General features: G+C 44.4%; 1 protein-coding gene across 9 annotated transcripts in view; it reads right to left on the bottom strand.

The window, feature by feature from the left end:
• The window catches only part of LOC124043664 (sodium bicarbonate cotransporter 3-like), a 71140-nt gene that overhangs the window by 32763 nt on the left and 12679 nt on the right, over positions 1 to 25698 (bottom strand). For 5 of the 9 annotated variants that reach the window (XM_046362472.1, XM_046362478.1, XM_046362473.1 and 2 more), the window contains exons 2-6: positions 8255 to 8336; positions 4776 to 4922; positions 1996 to 2134; positions 1116 to 1276; positions 614 to 802 (exon numbers count right to left, since the gene is read on the bottom strand). In XM_046362472.1, coding sequence (XP_046218428.1) covers positions 614 to 802; positions 1116 to 1276; positions 1996 to 2134; positions 4776 to 4922; positions 8255 to 8336 — 718 coding nt within the window. Of the gene's footprint in view, positions 1 to 613; positions 803 to 1115; positions 1277 to 1995; positions 2135 to 4775; positions 4923 to 8254; positions 8337 to 9488; positions 9737 to 14481; positions 14626 to 23706; positions 23918 to 25698 lie in introns of those variants that run through there. The other 4 variants (XM_046362476.1, XM_046362475.1, XM_046362477.1 and 1 more) reach the window with 4 other exon arrangements.

Here is a 25698-nt window from a genome sequence, read left to right as displayed (position 1 = left end):
GTGCAATAACTTACTATGATTGTGTAGCACATTAACATATGACATTTCACGCGTATTTTATACCCGGGCAACATTGCTTTCAATGCATTCAATAGAACAAAATGTGACAGTAGGACAGTGACCAGAGAGCATTACAACTGTAGCACGAGCTCGTTATTTCATATAAAACAGTCACACACCATACTCATCGTACACATCACACCCTAAGGTCATGCTAAGGTCATGCTCGGCAAACAAAACATTTCGAACTGCAAGAAGAGCATCACCCCAACCATTCCGACATAGAGTAGAAGCCATTGTTAATTCTGAGGGCAAACCCTGAGACAGGCCAGCCACACGCACCATCCTCACCCAGATGTATCCTTTACGGTGGTGGTGGGGGGGGTTCTACATGGACCCCAAAAGGGTTCTACCTGGAACCAAAAAGGGTTCTCCTATGGGGACAGCCGAAGAACCCTTTTGGAAGGCTTTTCCCTAAGAGTGTATGTGGGAGATGTTGTCACCTTTCCTTTATTGGAATACCAAGGATTGCAAAGATTATTTGAACCCCCTCGAGGCTCGAGGAAAAAGAAATGGACTGTGCGTGGTGCGGGGGGGGGGGGGGGGATCTCACCGTGTCTCTCAAGCAACAACGGGTCTGAATGTTTCTTGCCTATGTCTGCGATTGAGCGCACCAGCGGGATGCGGTTGCTGAGCTTCCTCTCGTTCTGATGGTGGTGTCTTTTCAACATGGCCTCGCGCACCTTCTGACACAGCTCCTCCTGCAGCTGGCCTGACGCCACCATGCCGTCAATCAGCATGTCTGGACACACACATGTAAATACACACATGTATGCATTGTATTGCCTTGTATCGTTGCTCATTTGGAGGTTTACACCACTGGTACACACACACACTTGCAAATGAGCTTTGCACGCACGCACACACACACACACACACACACACACACACACACACAACACACACACACACAAATTTAGTTTCACCTTATTCAACCAACTTTTCATTATTGCCTTGTTTATCATTTGCATACACAAATCGAAATAATCAAATAGCATGCACATGAGCGTACACACATGCACACATACACACAAACTCTTCTGATATGAATGTACCTGCAATCTCCTCGATACAGGTGGCCCTCATGTCCAGCATGACGGTTCCGTTGAGGATGCAGCTCCTCAGCTCAAACAGGCTGTGTAGAGACAGGGTGGCCACGTAGGGCTTGCTCCAACGCTCCCCTCCATCTTCCACGTCCTCCTCAAACTTTAGCCACCTAAACACGCACGCGCACAGACAGACACAAGACAAGCACACACAATTTAAAAAAAAATCTAAATCAAATTTCCCCAATGCTGACTAAGAACAACTTGACCAGAGGTCAAGACCAGGCCTGAACATATCAGACAATTTGCATTCCCTTGAGTGGTTCACTTCTGAGAGGTAATGGGAAAAGTTTGATAGCGTTTTTTCCGGCTTTTACCTCCTGTCAGACTGGAACCAGTTTTAACCAGTTTTTTTTAAGAGAGGTAAATTGCTGTGTATTTGTGTCTGAGCCGTGAATGTAGGCTGACATTGTCTGGGATGGTGATAATGCCATGGCTATGGAGGATGACTAAGCTAGATTGACTCACAGCCAGACTTGTAGGCAGTAGAGCTCTGTCAATCTTACCCATTACTCATGATAACACATTCCCACTCACACACAAGACACGTCACTATCTCATAGTTCTCTGTTCCCCCGCCCCCGCAAGACAATTTCAAGGTTATAAAAAGGCCACAGATTACCAGCCTACAGTTTTGGCCATTAAAAAGTTGGTTTCCTTGAATATTTTACCACAGTCAAGAAGACGACTTCAAAATTCTCAAGATGCAAAGTTAAACTAATCAATAAAGTGCTGCTGAATTTAGACCTGAACGAACATTAAACGACATGATGAAGTCACATGGTCTCTGGAGTGTGGAAGCTGGACCCTGGGCTGGGCTATGACCTACCTGGCTGTCTCCTTCCACTCGGTGGCGCTCCCGTCCCTGAAGGACAGCTCGTCCAGCTCGGTGAACAGGTCGTGGGGGACGTGCTCCACGTCATCATCTTCCGTACCCAGGATGAACTGCACCCGCTGGGATGGCGTGTCTAGAGGGGGCGAGGGAGATACAGAGATATAGAGACAAGGACTGGAGGAGAGGGTGGGAGGAGCAGGATCCAACACTTAGCTTCTGAATGGACTGCTGTGAATTCCTCTGCATTACAAAGAGGGAATAAATATGTTCAATAATCAGGTGTGTGTGGGAGTAGTAACAGGCAATGTGAACGAAGAGCGCTAGAGTGAAACTGGCGGGAATCACCACAACGATAACAGCAGATTTCCAGGAGCGAAATTCACCATTGGAAGAGGAATGGATATTGGACGGATAAAAAGAGTGAGAGAGTGAACGACAATCAGACAGTTCAAATTGTCATGTTGTGCTGTTTTCCCGACCGTCTATCCCTTTCCCCCGGGCGGTTGGGGCTGTGTGTGAGTGTGTGCGTGTGTGGTGTTTGTGGCCTCGGCGGTGGTGCCTGCGTTTGCTGTCTCGGCCCAGCGGCACATGGACCACGATGTAGACGCACGCACACACGCGCACACACGCGCACACACTCCCCCTCCATCAGTGTCACTGCTTGCTCCTGGAGGCCCGGGGTTGCCTTTAAGAGTGATGCTCCATTCACAACATGCACACTCTCTCTGAATGAATGGACAGATAGGTCTCCATGTTTCAGCCAAACACTCACAGACGCCTGAGAGACTTTGCCAGGTACCCTGACCTGCCTACCACAGGGTTCTATTTCTGCCTCTGGGAAGCATGATACAACACAGTATTCAAATTGAGAATAGTAATCAAAATGTTATTTGGGAGAATGCTTGAGGGTAGCAGCTGGGGTAGGAGTTGTTTTGAGTTGACGTGATTCCAATACGTTATGATTATGTCTAGTGCTACACAACTGACTCGTTATCCAAATTAGCCCATGGTGGCCTACTACAGAAATACATGATTTACATAAGTATGCAAACCCTTTGCTATGAGACTAGAAATTGAGCTCATGTGCATCCTGCTTCCAGTGATCATTCTTGAGCTGTTTCTATAACTTGGAGTCTACCTGTGGTAAATGTTTTAATTGATTGGACATGATTTGGAAAGACACACACTTGTCTATATAAGGTCCCAAAATTGACAGTGCATGTCAGAGCAAAAACCAAGCCAGGAGGTCAAAGGTATTGTCCGTAGAGCTCAGACAGGATTGTGTCGAGGCACAGATCTGGGGAAGGGTACCAAAAAATGTCTGCAGCATTGAAGGTCCCCGAGAACACAGTGGAACTGTCATGTCTACTCCCGCTCCCCCTCTCCGGCGCTCGACGTCGCCAGATTATTCATTATTACGCACACTAGCCACCATCGTTACGCGCACCTGCGCTCCCATGAGACTCACCTGGACTCCATCACATTCCTGATTACCTCCCCTATGTCTGTCACTCCCTTTGGTTCCTTCCCCAGGTGTTATTGATTCTGTTCCTGTGTTTTTTGTCGGTACACTACTTGTGTTTCTTGTTTTATTGATTATTAAATTCACTCCCTGGACTTGCTTCCCGACTCCTAGCGTACACGTTACAGGAACCAACAAGACTCTTCCTAGAGCAATCGGGGAGGGCCTTGGACAGGGAGGCGACCAAGAACCTGATGGTCACTCTGACAGAGCTCCAGAGTTCCTCTGTGGAGATGGGAGAACCATCCAGGAGGACAACTCCTTTTTCTGAGGAGTGGCTAGACGGAAGCCACTCCTCCGAAAAAAATAGGCACATGATAGATCACCTGGAGATTGCCAAAAGGCACTTAAACGACTCAGACCATAAGAAACAAGATTCTCTGGTCTGATGAAACCAAGATTGAACTCTTTGGCCTGAATGCCAAGTATCACATCTGGAAGAAACCAGGCACCATCCCTACGGTGAAGCATGGTGGTGGCAGCATCATGCTGTGGGGATGTTTTTCAGCGGCAGGGACTTGGAGACATGGCAGGATCGAGAGAAAGATGACCGGAGAAAAGTACAGAGAGATCCTTGATGAAAACCTGCTCCAGAGCGCTCAGGACCTCAAGACTGGGGCAAAGGTTGACCTTTCAACAGGACAACGACCCTAAGCACACAGCCTAGGGCCTGAATACTTATGTAAATGTTACATTTCAGTAGTTTAAAAAATAGATATAAATTAGCGACATTTTCTAAAAACCTGTTTTTACTTTGTCATTATGGGGTATTGTGTGTAGACTGACGAGGGAAGAAAACAATTTAACCCATTTTAGAGTAAGGCTGTAACGTAAAACAAAATGTGGAAAAAAGTCAAGGGGTCTGAATACTTTCCCGAATGCACTGTATGTGCCACCACACATTTATTCAATTGCATGAGGAGATGAACGAGGAGCTCCACGGAAGGTGGAACAGAAGTTAATTGTGTAAAAAAAAGAAAGACTACATTAACCTATTAAATTGTTGTCAGCATATATAGTGTCTGACCTTCCTTTTTTTTTTTACTATTCCTTTAGTCAGCACCTCTACTAACATTTCTAACAGTCAGCTAATGGGTAAAAATGGTTAACTTATTAAATTGTTGTCAGCATATATAGTGTCTGACTTTCTTCCTTCCTTCCTTTAAAAAAAATACTATTTCTTTAGTCAGCACCTCTACTAACATTTCTAACAGTCAGCGTTCTACTGGACTTTAAGGTAGAAGTTGGTTACCATACGTGGGGTCCTCACGGTCCTCCTCTTCGTGGTCCTCCTCCCGCTCCCGCCTCTTGCGGTGGTGTTTGTGGCCTCTGCGATGGTGCCTGCGTTTGCTCTCCCGGCCCAGAGGCACATGGACCCCGACGTAGACCGCCCTGTGGCCTAAGACAAACCAGACCAGAGAGAGATTGACACATTACCTGGTTTCCATTTTCTGTGAATAACCTACTTAGATAGGGAAGGAAAAGACCACATTCGTTTATTTTTGCTATTACTTTTTTCCACAATCCCTCATTATAGCTTTTGTTCCACTGGATTGTTAAGATTGTTGCTCTGACATGCACATGTCCTAGTTTTTGTGCCAATAGTCACTTTTGGAGGACGAGCCATTGCACTTTGAAATGTGAGATACTCTCAAGTTAGGGAATAATGAAAATAAGACAAGAGGGGAGAAGAGGAAGGAACGGATAAGAGAAAGACATGAGTCCATCAGATGAATATACAAAGAGAAAGAGATGAAGGGAAGGAGCCATAGAGTGTTTTAGAGGGATACAGCGACTGAAAATACAAGAACAGAACAGAGGGAAAAGATAATGAAGAGAGAGAGAGAGAGAGAGAGAGAGAGAGAGAGAGAGAGAGAGAGAGAGAGACCACGAGAAAATGGCAACCATTGAAGAACAAACACCATTGTAAATACAACCCATATTTATGCTTATTTATTTTATCTTGTGTCCTTTAACTATTTGTACATTGTATATATATATATATATATATATGACATTTGTAATGTCTTTACTGTTTTGAAACTTCTGTATTTACTGTTTTGTTTTGAAACTTCTGTATGTGTAATGTTTACTGTTCATTTTTGTTGTTTTTCACCTTATATATTCACTTTGTATGTTGTCTACCTCACTTGCTTTGGCAATGTTAACACGTTTCCCATGCCAATAAAGCCCTTGAATTGAATTGAATTGAATTGAGAGAGAGAGAGAGAGAGAGAGAGAGAGAGAGAGAGAGAGAGAGAGAGAGAGAGAGAGAGAGAGAGAGAGAGAGAGAGAGAGAGAGAGAGAGAGAGAGAGAGAGAGAGAGAGAGACACACACGACAGACACGGCGAGGGAGGAATCGGAGATACATGTGGCAATGATGTGGCAATGATGTTGTTGCTAGCAGCACTCTCCGGACGTGAGCCGCGATTGACACTTCCTTTAACCCTCGAGTCTAGGTAGCCTTACTAGCCTTACTTATTAGCCCATAGAAACGCATTGAATAACAGATTCATACATGGAAAAATAGTAAAAAATATCAAAAGGAAGTTTCTTTTGAAGTGTGGGAGAAATAAGACGAAAAATACTTTGACACATACTTAAACGCCTTTTTTAGGCACTAAACTACGTCAATATACACTGAGTGTACAAAACATTAACAACACCTTTTATTGAGTTGCGCTCAGAACAGCCTCAATTCATCAAGACATGGACACTACAAGGTGTCGAAAGAGTTCCACAGGGATGCTGGCCCATGTCGTGTCAAGTTGTCTGGATATCCTTTGTGTGGTGGACCATTCTTGATACACACAGGAAACTTTTGAGCGTGAAAAACCCAGCAGCATTGCAGTTCTTGACACAAGCTGGTATGTCTACCATACCCTGTTCAAAGGCACTTAAGTCTTGCCCATTCACCCTCTGAATGGCACACACCCACAAGCCATGTCTCTATTGTGTCAAGGCTTACACATCTTTCTTTAACCCGTCTCCTCCCCTTCATCTAGACTGATTGAAGTGGATGTGACATCAATGGGGGATGATGACTTTCACCTGGATTCACCTGGTCGGCCTTCGTCATGTTCTTAATGTTTTGTCCACTCAGTGTATACGTCCATTAATTTCTTTTAAACCTTCAGACGAGTCCTGTGATGCTTGTGGGGGGGCGGTCGTAGAGCAAAACCACCGACATGTTCGTGTATCCATAGACACGTCATAATAGTTTGTAGGTTAAACCGTTCGGACACGACAGACGTTTTCGTAAGACCGATTTACGGGATGTCTCATGGTCCGACAAACACGGCAGGTCAATATCGGCGGAATGAGACGCAGCTCGTGCAAAACATATACTCTAGCTGAAACAGACCTAAGCCCATTTTGATGCGGATTGTTTTATTGTGATAATTTGATTTCAATCAAAAGGGTTAAAAGCATCTCCACTCTCGGCCTCGTTCCCAGGAGATGGAACCACAGAGGATCACTCTCAATCACAGCTGGCTCACTGCCAGCTCTCTTTCAAGGGAACGCAGAGTTATTTTCTAAAATGAATATTACTAAAATACTGTCCTCATCCTGGAAAAATGCACTGTGAATGTCTGTGAGCACGTACTGTGGATGTTTCACGTTTCAAATGACTCACCATACTGATTTGTACGACCCTAAAGAGCCTGCTGACTATTTTAGTGCTCTCTTGGTCAGCCATTCCGTATTCTGCGCTGCAACCTCAAATGAAATATGCAGCCTTTTTCTGCCAGGGCCAAGTATTGGTATGTGTTGTCTTTGCTCAGTACCTAGTAATTAGAGATAATCACAGGTCCTGTTTGAAATCCCCTTGAATGTACAGCTCAGATAGAGAAAGGTAGCTTTGTAACCTAGACAGCCAAGATACTCAGAGGCCATGTGGATAGCTAATCATGTCCTAATCTCCCAATTTGCGGCTCATCAAAGTTAGATAACCAGAGAATGTTGGGGTTAAGGAGCCACATGCACTGTAGTTTTCTGTGATATGACACTACAATACCACAGCCGATACTATCCCTGCGGACAAAACTGATCAATATCATCCCATAACCAGTTTCTGGTTGAAATGACATCATTTCAGACATTTTCCCCCCTCTGGCATGGCATTTCATCCCATTGGAAATCCTTATTTTGTAATTGAAACCAAAGCTCTAGGCTTTGTGATATAATTATACATAATTGTTTTTATAGAGCCCTACAGGTGTTTTTTTTAAACCACAAGGAGTCTCCAACTGGACCTGAATAAAGCTGTACATGACAGATAGGCTCAATTACAGTTACAATATTCCTGTGGGCTCGTGTACGCCTGGCTAATGAACATACCCTTCTGGAACGCTACAGGAGTGGAGAGCCATGCTGGAGCTGGCTTTAATCTGCCAAGAACTCAGCAACACCTGTCCTTTCTATTCACAGCATGTCTCTAGGCCTATATGTGGACAGGAAGCACCCGCCCGGAGACAACTAAACAGGCATGTAGACAACAGTAACAAAGGAAAGCACACATACTGTAGCTATACACACACACACACACACTTACTGATACCAAGGTTGGAGTCAATTCAATATCAATTCAGTCAATTCAGGAAGTAAATTGGAAGTGGAACTGACCCCAATCCTGACTGCTACACCACTCCAACACATCCACTATGCACACAGGACTAGACATACACAACGTTACAGTAAGTGGGTAGGGCTGTACTGTAGGGTCTTACTCTCCAGCTCTTCCGTCTCATAGTTGGTGTGGGTGGTGGAGCTGGTTTTCCCAAGGTCAACGATGGCCTCCTCGTCAAGACCCTGAGAGACAGAGACGGGAAAAGATGTGTCGGACCTTTAATGGACCAATAAACGGACAGTTGAAACCAAGACTGAGCCAGAGGCATATCAACAAAAATAACTTTAGACGACTGCCAGAGTGGCATAACAGCACATCCAACCATTAGTCTAGGTTTACCACCGAAATCACCAACTAGATGGCTGTTTGTCTGATACTCAAGGAACAACGTGTGGAACAGCAGCTTTTGTTGCCTTCGCAGAGAACAAGCTGCTTCGACACACACACACCATTTCAGCGTGTTCGAATTTGATTTCAGGATTCAGGGAAAAATAAGGCTACTATAATATATTGTCCCCGGGAATAGGCATCTTTGACAGTATTCCTTCCTGCACCTGGGCTAGGAAATGTTAGCCTGGTCCCACCATCCAGAACACTGTGCTCTCGTTTCGTTTCACTTAACTGAATCCGTGTAGCAAAATCCGTGTGAGATCAGGATGGTCCTAACGAAGCGAGCGGGAAATGTAGCTTATCGGATAGGATGAAGGTGTTGTCATCCTCCGGAGAAAAGGTAATGGTACTTTATCACAAGGATGTTTCAGTGAGTGTTCGTGGGGAGAGACACTAGGGCCCTCAAATTAAAATCTGGACCTCGAAGCCAGTTTCACTGCTCCAATTTTTTTTTTAAGTCTCTCTAATCAGGGACTGATTTAGACTTGGGATACTAGGTGAGTGTAATTAATTAATTATCAGGTAGAACAAGAAATCCAGCGGGCTCCAGAACTTGCAGGGTATGATTTGAAAATCCCTACACTAGTGGATTAGGCCGATATCTGCTTTAAGTATTCTTCATGGACCTGTACTGGTACAGTACAAGCATAAGGTAACATAAATCACCGTTTGGCAAGAGTAAGTAAGTAGATGTATCATTTAGCATAAATGTACTAATGCAGGGATGCAAAAAGCGGCATTCCCGGAAACGGGGCAATTTAATAATAAAGTGTATTTGTTAAGGAACAGTTTCAAACATTGACACATTGAATTAGGCCTATCGTTAGTCAGGGCAAGTACATTTGTTTTTCTTAAACCAAATCTCTATTTTGGGATGTAAAATGGCATGCTATAGAAGTGTTCAGACACTTTTTTGTGATTTGACTTGGTTTTGAGAAACTTACCCCACCAGTGATAGACCTCCTCAGACTCATTCGGCAGTATGTGGGCGCGCAGAAAACACGGACAAAGCTCCAAAAAACACACAAATACGTCCTTTCAGAAACAGCAAAGCTTCCGGTACAGAGATGCAGGTCTTTAAATGTTGTACACGTGAAATTGTGTCATTCCAAACTATCTGCAATTATAGATTTTATTTTGTTGAACTCAAGCAATACTTTTTAGTGTGTAAGCATGTGCGTCCTTTCAGCAAAAATAGAGATTCTGTAAAAAAAAACACTGTCCTTTAAGCTTGGCCGAATTTGCAGCATCAGTCCATAGATGGACTTTGAAATAACATAATATTAACCAGCACTGTCAGCAATGCTCAGTAACTTTAACTTTGGGAGTTACACACACATCCGTTCCTAGATGGGCTTTAAAATAATGTAATATTAAACAGAGTCATGCGATATGTTGGTACGAGTAGCAATGCACATATTCAAATAAGCGCGAACTTCACACTTTGCTCTCACACAGGCACACAGATTATCTGCGCATGTGCACGGGTGCGCTTCACGCTGCTACAACGTGGTAGCTACAGGACCAAAGCAGTGGAGTTAGCCAACATCTGAGTTGCTGAATTGGACCCGATATTGCCGTTTACTTTATGCATAGTGAGTCTACCTTTAACCAGCACAGTCAGCAGTGCTCAGCATCTGACTTTGAACTGTGGGAGTTACACCGATCGTGATGCATGTCGGGGCTTCAATAATGCAAGCTGCACTCTGTCTGGCCTAGCTGGCTGGCAGTCCAGTGGAACAGGGAAGGTTCTGTCTGGCCTAGCTGGCTGGCAGTCCAGTGGAACAGTGGAGGTTCAGCCTAGCTGGCTGGCAGTCCAGTGGAACAAGGGAGGTTCTGTCTGGCCTAGCTGGCTGGCAGTCCAGTGGAACAGGGGAGGTTCAGCCTAGCTGGCTGGCAGTCCAGTGGAACAAGGGAGGTTCTGTCTGGCCTAGCTGGCTGGCAGTCCAGTGGAACAGGGGAGGTTCAGCCTAGCTGGCTGGCAGTCCAGTGGAACAAGGGAGGTTCTGTCTGGCTATTGGTTATTGGTTATTGGTAGGTGGGGGCGGTATGTCCTGTATAAACACAAACTCCCTTCCTTGACAACTTCCTTAACAACAGTCCTGCTCCTTGAAGCGCAATAATTATGAATACCCTGACTTTTGCAGAGGCAGCATTGCAGTAAATGCTGTACAGGCAATACAGACATCGGCTTGACCATAAATCAGCTATAAACAGGGGATATTCTGCCTTATTTTTGACTTAAGCTTTTCGCCTGCCTTTCCACCTTTGGGGCGACGACTCCCATTGTTAGTAGGGAAGTCAGGATATTTTTTCTAAGGCAAAAATGTAAACACGAGGCAGACCAAACTCTTTGGTCCTTTAATAAACCTGCTGTATGTAAGATATAGTGCACTACAGCTCGGAAAATAAATAAATATGACTCTGGGTGACAACATAATGGTGTTTGTTTCCAACATTAGAAGAAGTTCAATCTGCTTTGTTTTTTGTTGAGTATCACGATACTGGCATCGTCCCAGCCCGAATTGTTAGGTTGAAGACATGAGCATCTCGTGATTATATACAGATCTCTGGTGCAGTGGAACAGAGGAGGTTCTTCCTGAAGACGGAAATTTAATAGAAAAACTGTTGTAGGCCAGTTACAGTTGAAGTCGGAAGTTTACATACACTTAGGTTGGAGTCATTTTCAACCACTCCACAAATTTCTTGTGAACAAACTATAGTTTTGGCAAGTCGGTTAGGACATCCACTTTGTGCATGACACAAGTCATTTTTCTAATAATTGTTTACAGACAGATGATTTAGTTTAAAATTCACTGTATCACAATTCCAGTAGGTCAGATGTTGACTGTGCCTTTAAACAGCTTGGAAAATTCCAGAAAATGATGTCATGGCTTTAGAAGCTTCTGATAGGCTAATTGACATCATTTGAGTCAATTGGAGGTGTACCTGTGGGTGTAGTTCAATGCCTACATTAAATCGCAGTGTCTCTTTGCTTGACATCATGGGAAAATCAAAAGAAATCAGCCAAGACCTGGAGGCGAACATAGCACAGCAGGCTATGCATCGGTGAGCTGCTGGAGAAACAGCGTCAGCTGACCGCTCTCCTGCGAGCTGAACTCAGCCAGCTGACAGCCACCCAGGCCAGCATAGCGGCAGGCGCAGCAGTCTCTCGTCCCAGGTTTATACTGAGGCTGACAGAGGCTGATGAAATCGAGGCTTACCTCCAAGCCTTCGAGAGGACGGCGGCTAGGGAGAAATGGCCCCATGAGCAATGCGGCCAACCTGCTAGCACCCTTCCTATCAGGCGCGGCACAGAAGAACTATGAGGATCTGACGGTTGACCAGGCGACGCATTACGAGGGGCTGAAAAAGGAAATCCTGCACTGGTATGGTTACACCCTGATTAGCAAGGCACAAAGATTCCACGATTGGGCGTATGATCTTACAGCAACCCACGATCACAAATGCATGATCTAATTAGGCTGGCCAAGAGCTGGCTAACTGTTGAACTCCTGACGCTCACGACCATCGAGAAAGTGGTCATAGATACATTTATACGCTCTCTCCTGTTCCAAGCAAAAACGTTATCCAGCCAAGCTAACCCGCAGAGTGAAGATCAGCTGGTGGGACTTGTGGAAGGTCAACAGGTGGCCTTGGAGGTCCTGCGCAGTGGACAATCAAGAAGGAGGAACCCTCCACTCGCCCGATGGAGCTAAAAAGGAAGGAGGACCATGCCGGGACCCCAGCCAAGGATGGGGGGGGGATGCCAACATCTAGCTTCCCGAGCCCGACGCCTCTTCCTGAACCTGGACAGCAGGAAGTGCTACGAGTGTGGCGAGCCGGGACACATCACCTGGAACTGTCCAAACCGCGATGTCCCGAGGCCTTTGGCCTCAGCTGGTGAGGTAGCCACCGGGTGTCCCTGCGGCTTACTGAGGGCATACTGTGCTGAGGAGAGTGGTACTTCCCCTGTCACCCCGGTAAGAGCCAACAGAAAGGACACCACGGCACTTTTGGACTCCGGGAGTTTGGTGACCCTGATCCAACCTGACTTCACCCAGTCCCTGAAACTGACTGACACCGTGGCCATCACATGCATACACGGTGAGACCAAGGACTACCCTACCACACTCCTCCACCTACAGACCACAAAGGGACAACACACGGGAACAATGGGAGTCGTCCCAAACTTGCCTGTGCAGGTCCATGTCGGAAGGGATTTCCTGCTGTTCGCCAACTGTGGACCAATATGTTCGGAGATGTGGGGAACCGAGGGAACCAGAAGGGAGGAGGAAGCCTGAGAGGTGGGAGGGACACCAGAAGGAGGGATGCCCGGATGTGTGGATTCCAGGAAGTGGACCCCCAGGCATCAACCGATCCCCTCTCAGAGGGGGACTCTGAAGTCAGACTGGAGGGAGAGGTGGCGAGTCTGGAAGACATGTTCCCAATGGATCATGAGGTGGCACCAGAGCCCGTCTCTCTAGTGGGTCGGTTCGGCCCAATTGGAGGATCCCAACTTGGCCAGCGCTCTCTATCAGGTGACCGTAGCGGACGGAGAGCCCGTGGAGGTGGTAAGTCAATTAACCTATCCCCATTTCTCTATAAAGAAGAAGTTGCTATATCAGGTTGTGAAGAAGAATGACGAATATCTGGAGTTGTTGTTTGTGCCCCATCCCTTCGCACCATCTGTCCTGCAGTTGGTGCACTCCCACCTTCTTGGGGCTCACCTAGGTGTGGGAAAGACATTAGACAGGATCAAGGCACGATTTTACTCGCCAGGGGTGAAGAAAGCAGTGGAAGAATACTGCCGCAGTTGCATGGAGTGCCAGCAGGTGGATCTAAAACCCCCATTTTCGCAGTCCCTTAATTCCCCTTACCCATTATTTCAGTTCCTTTCAGCAGGATGCAATGGATCTGGTGGGACCTCTACCCAAGCGCAACCGAGGCCACCAATACATTAGGGTGATTCTGGATTATGCCACCAGGTACCCGGAAGCCATTCCCCTGCGCACCATGGCCACCAAGGGAATCGCACGTGAGTTGGTTATGCTGTTCTCCCGAGTAGGCGTTCCCGACAAGATATTGACTAACCAGGATTACCCCTGGAGAACGGAACCGACAACGAGAACAGCTTGTGGACTGTGAAGTAATTAGTTAATTCCCCCTTCTTCCCCAGTGTACAAAAATCCCTAAAACTTTCCATTTGCATTCTAGTTGTGCTACTGGTGCATGTTTTGTTATTGAACTTGGTGACGCAGAAACCCCACACCCTTGAGCCTGCTACAGCATCATTAAATATATTGGAGGCAAAAATTACAGACAGTAATGTACAAATAGCTAAATCAAACTCAACTGGATGTACATGTTATTGATTTTAATATAATTTAAATGTATAGGTCTATACAGGGGTTGGAACAGTAATTATATTCCAATAATTTAATTCTGAACAGAATCAATATTCTTTTCGTTCCGTTCTACTGTTCCGACCTGCAAAATAAAGTTCTGAACCGTTCGAACTAAAAAAGTACCAGTTTATATCGTTCCTTTTTAAACCTCTGAAATATATATATTTTTAAATACATTTAGCTCGACATTATTTACTTCACCAATCAGTGCTGATTAGAGCAGTTTAGGGGCGGGCAAGCTATAGTTGTTTACATGCACGATGGACAGACAAATATAGGGCGAGAGATGTGATTTTTGCAGGTGCGGAGAAAGCAAGAGAGGGTGGATGAGGAGGCTTGGTTTGAAGCGCTTGGCATCTTGTTATGACATGCATTATTTGAATTAGGCCCACGGAATTATACCTACAGAGGATTTGCTTCTATGGAGGAACTTTGAATGTCTTTGAACAATCGAGAGTTGGTTTAACGCTGGACTAGAGCGAAAGCAAGCATGTGTGTGCAGAGCGGCACCAGAACTAAACACGCTTACCTTTTTGTAGTTAATAAATCCAATGTGAAACATGATAACTATAGTATCCTTAACTATCATTAAAAAGGTGAATCCATTCTTCTGTAATTACAGGAGGCTACAATATCCTATGCTTCGGAAGGAGAGAGGCAGGTAGCCCACACACGAACAAAGATTTTCAGCTGGCAGGCAGACACTGGAATACGTTTCTGAGTGATAGAGAGAGGGCTTTGCATAGGAGCTTTGTTTTTTTGTGGGACTGAAAAAAAATGCCCGGAAAGTAAAGCGCTATTAATCGGTTCTCATGCTTTTAAAATCTTGGTTCTGCTACAGTATAGATCACTTAGGTTCTGATTCTGTTCCTCCAGTTTTTGGTACTGTTTCCTGAACCGGTTCCAACCCCTGGGTTTATGTAGACTATACTGTATTTATATTTTAATACAGTCATCTCGGTTTTCATTGAATCATACTTTTATCATAAGCTTTTTATTAACATATGCAAAGAAATCGGCATCATTGTATTTGTAGTCATATTCATTCTGAAGTTATCGGCGGTCACAGAATGACAGATACAAATCAAGATGTTCCTTCTGTGTATAAAATGACACGGAAAGGCCAAACATTTTCTAACAACGCACTTCGCTGTTCTGGACTGGAAGGCAAACGGGTTTGGTAAATAACAAGCGTTTTCAAGAGCAATAGTTTTAGGAAACAGCTCTGAGATTTAACGACGCTCCTGCGAAGGTTGTAACGATAAACTTTGCCTTACAGTGCTTTTGGGAAACGGGGCCCTGAACTTATGATGCAGCAGAACATCTTTTAAGTTTTAATAAGGTGGCTTTGGATAATAAATTCATCTTCAAGATGTCTGTGACAGGCTATTGAAACGCCATAAATAAAGCAATACTATGAGCCCAATGAAATGAAATAGAGTAATAGTCATGATCGTGGCAGTACATCAGAGCACTAGACAAAAGGACCATTTACACCGTTCCAAAAATGTATTCATATTTCACGCCTTGTAGCAACACCACTGCCTAACAGAAACGTTCACACTTCATAGTGACAACCTCTTGGTCCCAAAGTCCAAATAAAAACGGTAATTTTTTTATCAGTGCTATACTGATTATCATAATTACACTTGATATGTGACCGGAATCCAACCAAACCTAATAAGAGCGCATCACTCTGCTTCCTCCAATACAAAGCCTTTTATCCCTCATTAGTGATGTTTCACACCATTCCCCTCTGTTTCCTATGCCCCCCCCCCCCTCGACGAGGACAGACACGTCTCTCAATCTATTTCAGCCCCACATGAGGTATTGTGACTGGGAGAGGAGGCTATTTTTGACCTGCGTGAGCCTCCATAACGGATGCAAACAAAATACCACAACTCTGCTGGCTTAGATCTACTATACTGAGGAGTTTGGCTGGATTAAGTTGGATCCGGGGACATGGCTAAAAGAGGGGGAAAGTAATGTTGCTATAAGTATAATTCTCTAGTGTTTCTGGCTTTTATTTCTGTAAAACCAGGTGTGATGTCCACTGGACCGCTCAGTTATGGTTTAGAAACCATCAGAGCAGCATTTGTCCAGTCCGTAATTACAGACAGGTTATTTCAGAAATTCTTTAAAAAAATAAGCCTATTAGGGCTGGGTGCTATACAGTATTTTACTAAATGACGGTACTGACGCAGGGACTGCTTTGGGTTTTTACTTTACCTTCCATTATGGTATTTCAACGTTTGTTTGTTAAATCGGATACACCAATCCGTTTTTATAGTTTACTCCGCTACTTGTGTCGTCTCTCTCTCTCTCTCACCAAACCCCACCACCTGTCACTCAAGGAGCGCAGTTGTCGTTACTCGATCACAAGGTCATATGCAGACAGTTCCCTCAGAGTTACTCTTTGGTCTGCATGTTCAACGGAGCAGATGCATCAGTATGTTGACAACCATGCTGCTTTCCACTTTACTTCTTAATATGAATCCGCAAGTGTTCTATAACTACACCATTAGTTTGTGTTTCTTACCGTGCTCGTCTTTTCTTAGCAAGTTATGGCTCGAATAAATCGTGTTAGCCGCTAATGCTTATCGATACCTAGGTAGCTAGCTACTAAATGTACTGAGTCAGAGCAAGCATAGCTAGCTAATAAAGCCTGATACCAGTGCTGGTGTAGGCCTAAATCAGCATGTTTTTTTCTAAATGAGAGGGGAACAGGCAAAGCATGAATATGTTGACTACATGAAGTAAGAGAAAACATTTAATGTAGCCAAAGATTATAGGGTTCCAAACCCCTGGGAAACGCTGACCAACACTTTGGTTCCTACCCTGTCACAATAACGCATCCAAAAAGATCCTATTAGTATTCTAATTCCACGAACGCCTCCCTAGCTTTGGCATCCGCTGTCATGTCAACAGTTCACCCAAGTGTTTTGATCTACATTGCAAGTCAAATGGCAAGTGCAATATTTGGTCAAAAACATTTTTGTGCAGCCCTACATGACAGTGTGGAAATGATCTCAAATTAGATCAACTTTTGGTTGAAATTTGATTGAACTGTATAAAACAATCAGAATGGGGAAAGACATCCTAGGGTCATGCCATATCGCCCAGCCCTAAGGCCTATATGGTACTAGGTTGGTAAGTGATGAATAAGAATATCAGTGTATTTGACGGCTTTAAATGCAACACCAGAATTTGAGATATCCCACCAATCACAAAGAAACTCTGCTGCTAAGAAGCGGAGAGAGCTGATGGATGTTGAACACACAGTAGGAGGATAGGAACATGATATGCACAGAGCACATATCTCTGACATTGGGGTCCCTTTTGCTCCGACCCCTCTCTCCACTGAACTATGCAAGCCCCTCTTGCACTAAGCCCCCATTCTCATGAAGAGCACGTATGCTCGAGCTACTACAAACAGAGACACAGATACAGATAGAGACACACAGGGGTACACCACACACACACACACATTTGCAGTGCTCACAAAGGCAGTTCCCCAAGGAGAAGAGCATCCATTTTCATATCAGTCACAGCACAAGTGACATGCGTCTTGAAAAAAAAACGTGTCTACCACACACAGCTAGTCTACCTGTAAACAGAGAGTGCACACATACAAAACATGCTCTTTTCATGACATAGACTTACTATGTGAATCCATGTGAAAGCTATGATCCCTTGTTAAATCCACTTCAATCATCGTAGATATAGGGTATAGAGAGAGGTTAAAGAAGGATTTTTAAGCCTTGAGACAATTGAGACATGGATTCCGTATGTGTCATTCAGAGGGTGAATGGAAAAGACAAAAGATGAAGTGCCTTTGAACGGGACATACCCTTCATCTAGGTGTCAGGCGCCCCGGTTTGTGTCAAGAACTGAAACGCTGCTGGGTTTTTCACGCTCAACAGTTTCCCGTGTGTATCAAAAATGGCCCACCACCCAAAGGACAACCAGTCAACTTGACATAACTGTGAGAAGCATTGGAGTCAATATGGGCCAGCATCCCTGTGGAACGCTTTCGACACCTTGTGTAGAATTCATGTCATGATGAATTGAGGCTGTTCTGATGCCAAAAGTGGTGGGTGCAACTCAATATTAGCAAAGTGTTCTTAATCTTTTGTACACTCATTAGTATGGCCTTTGGGTCTCCATCTCACCCCTCACGAGATAGCATCCATAATCGATTTCAAGAGTCATCACACTGGCCGGGGGAACTGCAGCAGTGATCTATTCCAATCCTTTCCATGTGACTGTCTTACGATGACATTGAGATTCACACCACCTATACATTACCATAACCGCCTCTCTCCTGTTTGAAATACCACCTTGGGAGAACAGCGAGCACCTGCCTGTTGACCTGACCTCTGTGTCCCAAATGGCACCCTATTCCCTGCATAGTGCACTACGTTTGACCAGAGCCCTATGGACCCTAGTTGAAAGTAGTGTACAGCATAGGGAAAAAGGTGCCATTTGGCAAGTAACCGACTTCTCTTCTGCTGCTCGTGGATTTCCACGGCAATTAGCTCTCTGACAGTCTCTTGATGGGTGAACAGTAATAGAAGTGAGAGGTGAGCCAGGAAATAAAGACAGGGGTTTGATAGCGGGCCAGGACTAGGTGGAGTGATGATGCTGGGCTGGGCTCAGTGGGCTGCATAACTACTGTTGTTGACTGTTCATTGTGATGGGGACTTGGGGAGGCTAGAGACTGAATCCGTTTAATACATTCACCGGATACAAGGCATCAAATAGGCTAAGCTATACTAAGCCAACGTTTACACTTGAGAAAAGCAGATTATTCCAAGGTTCATTACCAGTTCAAAGCCTCTTAAAATATACCTAGTGCCTATGGAAATCTATTATCATGATGTTTATGAGCATGTCAAGAAATAAAATAACCGTCATAACATTATATGATGACCGGACACCGCAGTCATATATATATAGCACCAGTCAAATGTTTGGACACCTACTTTATACTATTTTCTACATTGTAGAATAATAGTGAAGGCATCACAACTATGAAATAAAACATATGGAATCATGTAGTAACCAAAAAGCATTAAACAAATAGAAAAATATTTTATATTTTTCAAAGTAGCCACTCTTTGCCTTGATGACAGCTTTGCACACTCTTTACATTCTCTCAATCAGCTTCACCTGGAATGCTTTTCCAATGGCCTTGAAGGAGTTCTCACATATGCTGAGCACTTGTTGGCTGCTTTTCCTTCACTCTGCGGTCCAACTCATCCCAAACCATCTCAATTGGGTTGAGATTGGGGGATAGTAGAGGCCAGGTCATCTGATGCAGCACTCTAAATAACCCTTACATAGCCTGGAGATGTGTTTTGGGACATTGTCCTGTTGAAAAACAAATGACAGTCCCACTGAGCACACACCAGATGGGACGGCGTATTGCTGCAAAATGCTGTGGTAGCCATGCTGGCTAAGTGTGCCTTGAAATCTAAATAAATCACAGACACTGACACCAGCAAAGCACCCCCACACCATCACACCCCCTCCTCCATGCTTCACGGTGGGAACCACACATGCGGAGATCACCCGTTCACCTACACTGCGTCTCACAAAGACATGGCAGTTGGAACCAAAAATCTTACATTTGGACTCACCAGACCAAAGGACAGATTTCAACCGGTTTAATGTCCATTGCTCGTGTTTCTTGGCCAAAGCAAGTCTCTTCTTATTATTGGTGTCCTTTAGTAGTGGTTTCTTTGCAGCAATTTGACCATCAAGGCCTGACTCACACAGTCTCCGCTGAACAGATGATGTTGAGATGTGTCTGTTACTTGAAATCTGTGAAGCATTTTTTGGGCTGCAATTTCTGAGGCTGATAACTCTAATGAACTTATCCCCTGCAGCAGAGGTAACTCTGGGTCTTTCCTTTCCTGTGGCAGTCCTCATGAGAGCCAGTTTCATCAAAGCCAGCAGCTTACCACCCTGCATCCCACTGCTGGCTTGCTTCTAAAGCTAAGCAGGGTTGGTCCTGGTCAGTCAATGGATGGGAGACCAGATGCTGCTGGAAGTGGTGCTGGAAGTGGTGTTGGAGGGCCAGTAGGAGGCACTCTTTCATCTCATCTAAAAAAAAATATATATATATATATCCCAATTCCCCAGGACGCTGCCCTGTGTAGGGTGCTGTCTTTCGGATGGGACATTAAACAGGTGTCCATCCTGATGTTATTTTTTTTTATACCTTTATTTAACCAGGCAAGTCAGTTAAGAACTCATTCTTATTTTCAATGACGGCCTAGGAACAGTGGGTTAACTACCTGTTCAAGGGCAGAACGACAGATTTGTACCTTGTCAGCTCGGGGGTTTGAACTTGCAACCTTGCGGTTACTAGTCCAACACTCTAACCACTAGGCTACCCTGCCACCCCAATTAACGATCCCATGGCATTTATCGTAGGGGTGTTAACCCTGGTGTTCTGGCTAAATTCCCAAGCTGTCCCTCATACCATCATGGTCACCTAATCATCCCCAGCTTACAATTGGCCTGTTCATCCCCCTCCTCTCCCCTATAACTATTCCCCAGGTTGTTGCTGTAAATGAGAATGTGTTCTCAGTCAACTTACCTGGTATAATAAATAGCACTTAATGGGTTTTGCGACTGCGCTTGAAGAAACTTCCGAAATTCTCAGAATTGACTGACCTTCATGTCTTAAAGTAATGATGGACTGTTGTTTCTTTTTGCTTATTTGAGCTGTTCTCTCCATAATATTGACTTTTACCAAATAGGGCTATCTTCTATATGCCACCCAACCTTGTCACAACACAATTGATTGGCTGAAACGCATTAAGACGGAAAGAAATTCCACAAATGGAATTTTAACAAGGCACACCTGTTAATTGAAATAAATTGCAGGTGACTACCTCATGAAGCTGGTTGAGAGAATGCCAAGAGTGTGAAAAGCTGTCATCAAGGCAAAGGGTGGCTACTTTGAAGAATCTCAAATATAAAATATATTTTGATTTGTTTAATACTTTTTTTGTTTGCTACATGATTCCATATGGGTTATTTCATAGTTGATGTCTTCTCTATTATTCTACAATGTATAAAATAGTACAAATAAAGAGAAACCCTTGAATGAGTAGGTGTGTCTAAACTTTTGACTGGTATTGTATACACAGTACATTCGGAAAGTATTCAGACCCCTTGACTTTTTTTCACAGTTTGTTACATTACAGCCTTATTCTAAAAATAATTTTAAAATCCTCATAAATCTATACAAAATACCCCATAACGACAAAGCGAGAAAAAAAAGGTTTTTAGAAATGTTTGCACATTTTTTTTTTTTTACTAAAACATCACATTTACATTAAGTCTTCAGAGCTTTAGCTATGAGATTCGAAATTGCGTTCAGGTGCATCCTGTTTCCATTGATCATCCTTGAGATGTTTCTACAACTTTAAATATTCTGTATAGCTAAAGGGTAATGTGTCACCCAATTAATTATCTTTTACTCGTCTATTCAAAATCAAATACAAAAACACTAATTGTAGTCTAACTGTAAGCCGCCCTGCACAATCAATGAACAAAAAACATCGCCTAGGGCTAGTTCTCTCCCCAACTCATGGATAGACATTTTGGAGTGTAGCGTAAGGTCTATCCAATATGCACAATAATACAGTCCACACTCAAAGGCGATCACTCGAATTTGTGTAATTTTGGAGTATAGAAGCTAGACCAATTATGTGCCAAAGACATCTTAAATCAATTTTGTTTTATGTGTTTCTGCCATGTGTAATATGCGGTGGGCTATGCATTGTATGATAGCACAATCATCATTTTAATTCAGGCTTTTCTTTCGTGCTTGGGCTCATTAGCCTAATAAGCTCTAATATGCATATGAGGTTTTGAATGAATCATCACCTTGGAAAGCGCTGTCCATTTTGTTGTTATGTTTTGAAACAACATCCACAAACAACCATATTTTACACTGTTTCAACCTGCTGTTCAACTTCTTTCTCCAAATTGACCATCACAGTGAGATGAGTTTTAAAGGCATGATACTGTTTTGATGATAAGTGTTTGATGTGATTTTCAACTGCACTTACATTGATGTCATTGTGGTTATTGGGACAATAGAACCCTGAGTACCAGGCCATTAGCGACCTGATGGTAGTTAGCGAGTTGGGAACTACCAACGCATGTCCAGAGTGTATAAAAGGAGATTACCGTGACTCAACAGCGATCACTTGGAATTTTATTGTGGCCATGACTCATGACTGCCGGTGTGGCGGTAATACGGTCACCACAACAGCCCTTGACGGGAGTTTGTTTCTGCGGTAACATGGACTCTTAAAAACGTGATGATACTTTGTTGCTCCTTGCTGAAACAAGAAACTAGCAAATGACACTTTGGTTGCCTAGGCAACGCCCCACAATGCAACAGCACACACAGAAATATAATTAATAAAATGGGCTTGGAACCTTTAACACTGGCAATTTGACTGGTAAACTCATGGGTACACTCGCAATGGCTGCCTGGTATTGTGATGCAATACTTTCCATGGTAATGTAGAATGTTCATTAAAATGATATTAACTGATGTGGCTCATGCAATGGAATGTATTGCATCAGTTCAGTTGAATTAACAAATCACAGCACAAACAGTGGGGACACTTCCTGCTTTTACTTCCGGCTTTGCTCCTATGGGTACACTCGCAATGGCCGACAGTTCTATTCATTCTATTTCTATGACAGCACATGCAGTCAGGAGCGAAAAATATATATTACGGAGACCGTGGTCATTTGGCTGGCCAATTACCGTCATCCATGGTTTTGATTTAGCTTAACATGTTAGACCAATAAAGTGTATTTGTGTGTGTGTGTAAAGGGTCAGTTATTGTATAGTCTACAGTATCTGTTAGAATGGGGGCTACCATTTTAAATTAAATTCACTGAGCATTGAACACTGCTGCTTGTCACCGTGACTGTGTGAATGTGAAATTCATCGGTGTGGATGACTGGCTTTCAGCGTAGGAGTGATTTCAGAGCCCCTCTATTCAGAGTTCCCTCTATTCCAGGCTGTCGTTACTGGGACTTGTTCCAGGCAGGGGGGGGGGGGGGGGTGACGTAAGTCACATAGCTCTAGAGACACACACCAGTCCTCTGAGTTGCATCTCCACTGTCACACATGGGCTAAACGCAAAACCAGAGCCAGCAGCAAACTGCATGCCCCCCCGCCCCCAGAAAATAGGCTAAAGCATAGGCTACACAGTCACGGAAACCATTTCCATTCCTCTCTAAGACACATTTTCCTCTCCTTGTATGTACAACCTAATAACCACAGGTGTCTACTTATTCCACCTTCTATGTCATTCTCGCCTTAGAGGCTATTTCAATAGCCAAACATGATGTATTTCCCTCAATGTGTCTGACATCAACTTCTATTCAATAGATAAACAATAAACATCATATTCATAATCTATACATTTTTTATCAAAGGTGCATACTCTAGTCTGCTGCCCCATTTTCCTCCTCTAGTGCTCTCTCACGCTCTTCAAAGCAGCCATATCTGTTCCTGTTTAATTTTCTCCCACTCTTGCTCCTCAGGGCTAGTGAAGAGCGGGAAGGACTATTTCTTTTCTAAGAGGCATTTGTTGGTGAGGCAGGCAGGGACTCCCCCCCATCAGAGATGGAGAAGACACACACACACACACACGTGCACACACATACACGGACGTGCACACAAGACAAACAAACAGAGCAGACCTACCGTCAGCACATGCTCCCCTTCATGGTTCCCCTCCATCGGGTCTAAAACATCAGCAGAAGCCGAGGCAGCTGTGGCGTTAGCTGGCTTTGTCTCTCTGTTATCTCCCCTGTGTGTGTGTGTGTGTGTGTGTGTGTGTGTGTGTGTGTGTGTGTGTGTGTGTGTGTGTGTGTGTGTGTGTGTGTGTGTGTGTGTGTGTGTGTGTGTGTGTGTGTGTGTGTGTGTGTGTGTGTGTGTGTGTGTGTGTGTGTGTGTGTGTGTGTGTGTGTGTGTGTGTGTTTCTGTGAGCGTGTGTGTTTCTGTGAGCGTGTGTGTTTCTGTGAGCGTGTGTGTTTCTGTGAGCGTGTGTGTGTGTCTGAGCTCTGACTAAGACACTGGAATAGTGGGCTGCTGTTGCCTGCTCGTCTGTGTTAATACGGAGGGAGAAAGCAGAGTGCTGCCTGTCTTAAAACAGACCTGCTCCTCTCTGACAGCCCGCTCCTTTTTCAGCAGCCAATCCCCCGCCACCATGAATATTTCATTTGCACAGCCAAGAGCGCACCCAGACGTGCACGCAGACAGAGAGGACATACACAGACACAGAGGACACACACACACAATCACCCACAGTGGCATTCAGGGCACACACCCGCCCACACACACAGACAAACATTACCCAGAGGGCGTGGAGAATTGAAAAGGACAGACAGAGATGTACTCATTAAATGTCTTTGCCTCCTTTGATTCTGATACATTAGTGATCTTTATCACAGTCTCAAGGTCATGTACACGTCTTTCAGCACCTTCTAATCCCATAGAGATTCATGGCCACATGAGGTCGTCAAACACAGGGAAATAACAGTGTAACATCACACTTATACAATGGTAATAGAAAGAACATGGTAAATCAAGGTGTCTGTCCCAAATGGAACCCTATTCCCTATATAGTGCACTACTTTTGACCAGAGCCCTACAGAAGTAGCGCACTGCACTATGTGCCCTGCACTATGGGTCCTGGTCAAAAGTAGTACACTTCATAGGGAACAGGGTGCCAAGGCCTACACCGCCTAAATAAAATACAATTTTCAACTTTTAGTCGCAATCACAGAAAGGTAGCCTACAACAAGTAATGAACGGCTAAAGACAGGACAGAACCATACATCTGATCCATTGCCTCACGTGCAATACGGTGTAAGTCGCTCTGGATAAGAGCGTCTGCTAAATGACTTAAATGTAAATGTAATGATGAAACCGGGGGGCAGGGTGACACCTAATGGCCAACTCTGAATCTCACATGGAGGCAAAGCATTGGCACACCAGCTGACACAGTACATTTTTAGATTCTAGCAGACATTCTTATCCAGCGTGACTTAAAGGAGCAATTAGGGTTAAGTGCCTTGATCAAGGACACATCGGCAGATTTTTCACCTAGTTGGCTCTGGGATTCGAACCAGCAAACTTTCTGTTTATTTATTTTAAACCGGATTTGAAGGTCAGGCTCTCCAATTATGTTCATGTACTATGTGTACTGTCAGCAAGACAGTGTCTCATTTTGACCAATATGAGTCCCAACTAGCACTCTAAGTCCCAAATAGCACCCTATTCCCTATTAAGTATTGGCTCTGGTCAAAAGTAGTGCAGTATATAGAGAATAGGGTACCATTTGGGACTCAAGCCTGCAACCGGCAGTCTATTCTTCTTCGTAAGCACCATGGACTCACCACCAGCTCTGGAGACCATTATCCACCACTGCACACGCAGAGAGACTGATCACATGGCCGACACCAAAGACTCACTCAGTCTTTTAATCTGAGAGGATTATTCACCAGATTGGATTAGTATAGTAGAGGGCTGGAAAGCTGAGACATGAAGCCAACAGGTGGGATTGACCAGTAGCCATGATCAGTTAGATTACCCCAGATCATCCATGAGAAGGCTGGGCGCCCTGGCTGGAGGTGTGCTGTGCTCCCCCTGGGGCATCATTTTACTCCTGGGTTTTTTCTGGATCAAAATGGG

Source organism: Oncorhynchus gorbuscha, linkage group LG09 (genome assembly GCF_021184085.1).
Source record: "Oncorhynchus gorbuscha isolate QuinsamMale2020 ecotype Even-year linkage group LG09, OgorEven_v1.0, whole genome shotgun sequence".
Taxonomy (NCBI): Eukaryota; Metazoa; Chordata; class Actinopteri; order Salmoniformes; family Salmonidae; genus Oncorhynchus; species Oncorhynchus gorbuscha.
The sequence above is the reverse complement of the archived record's forward strand: the minus strand, read 5'-3'. Positions and strand labels throughout refer to the sequence as shown.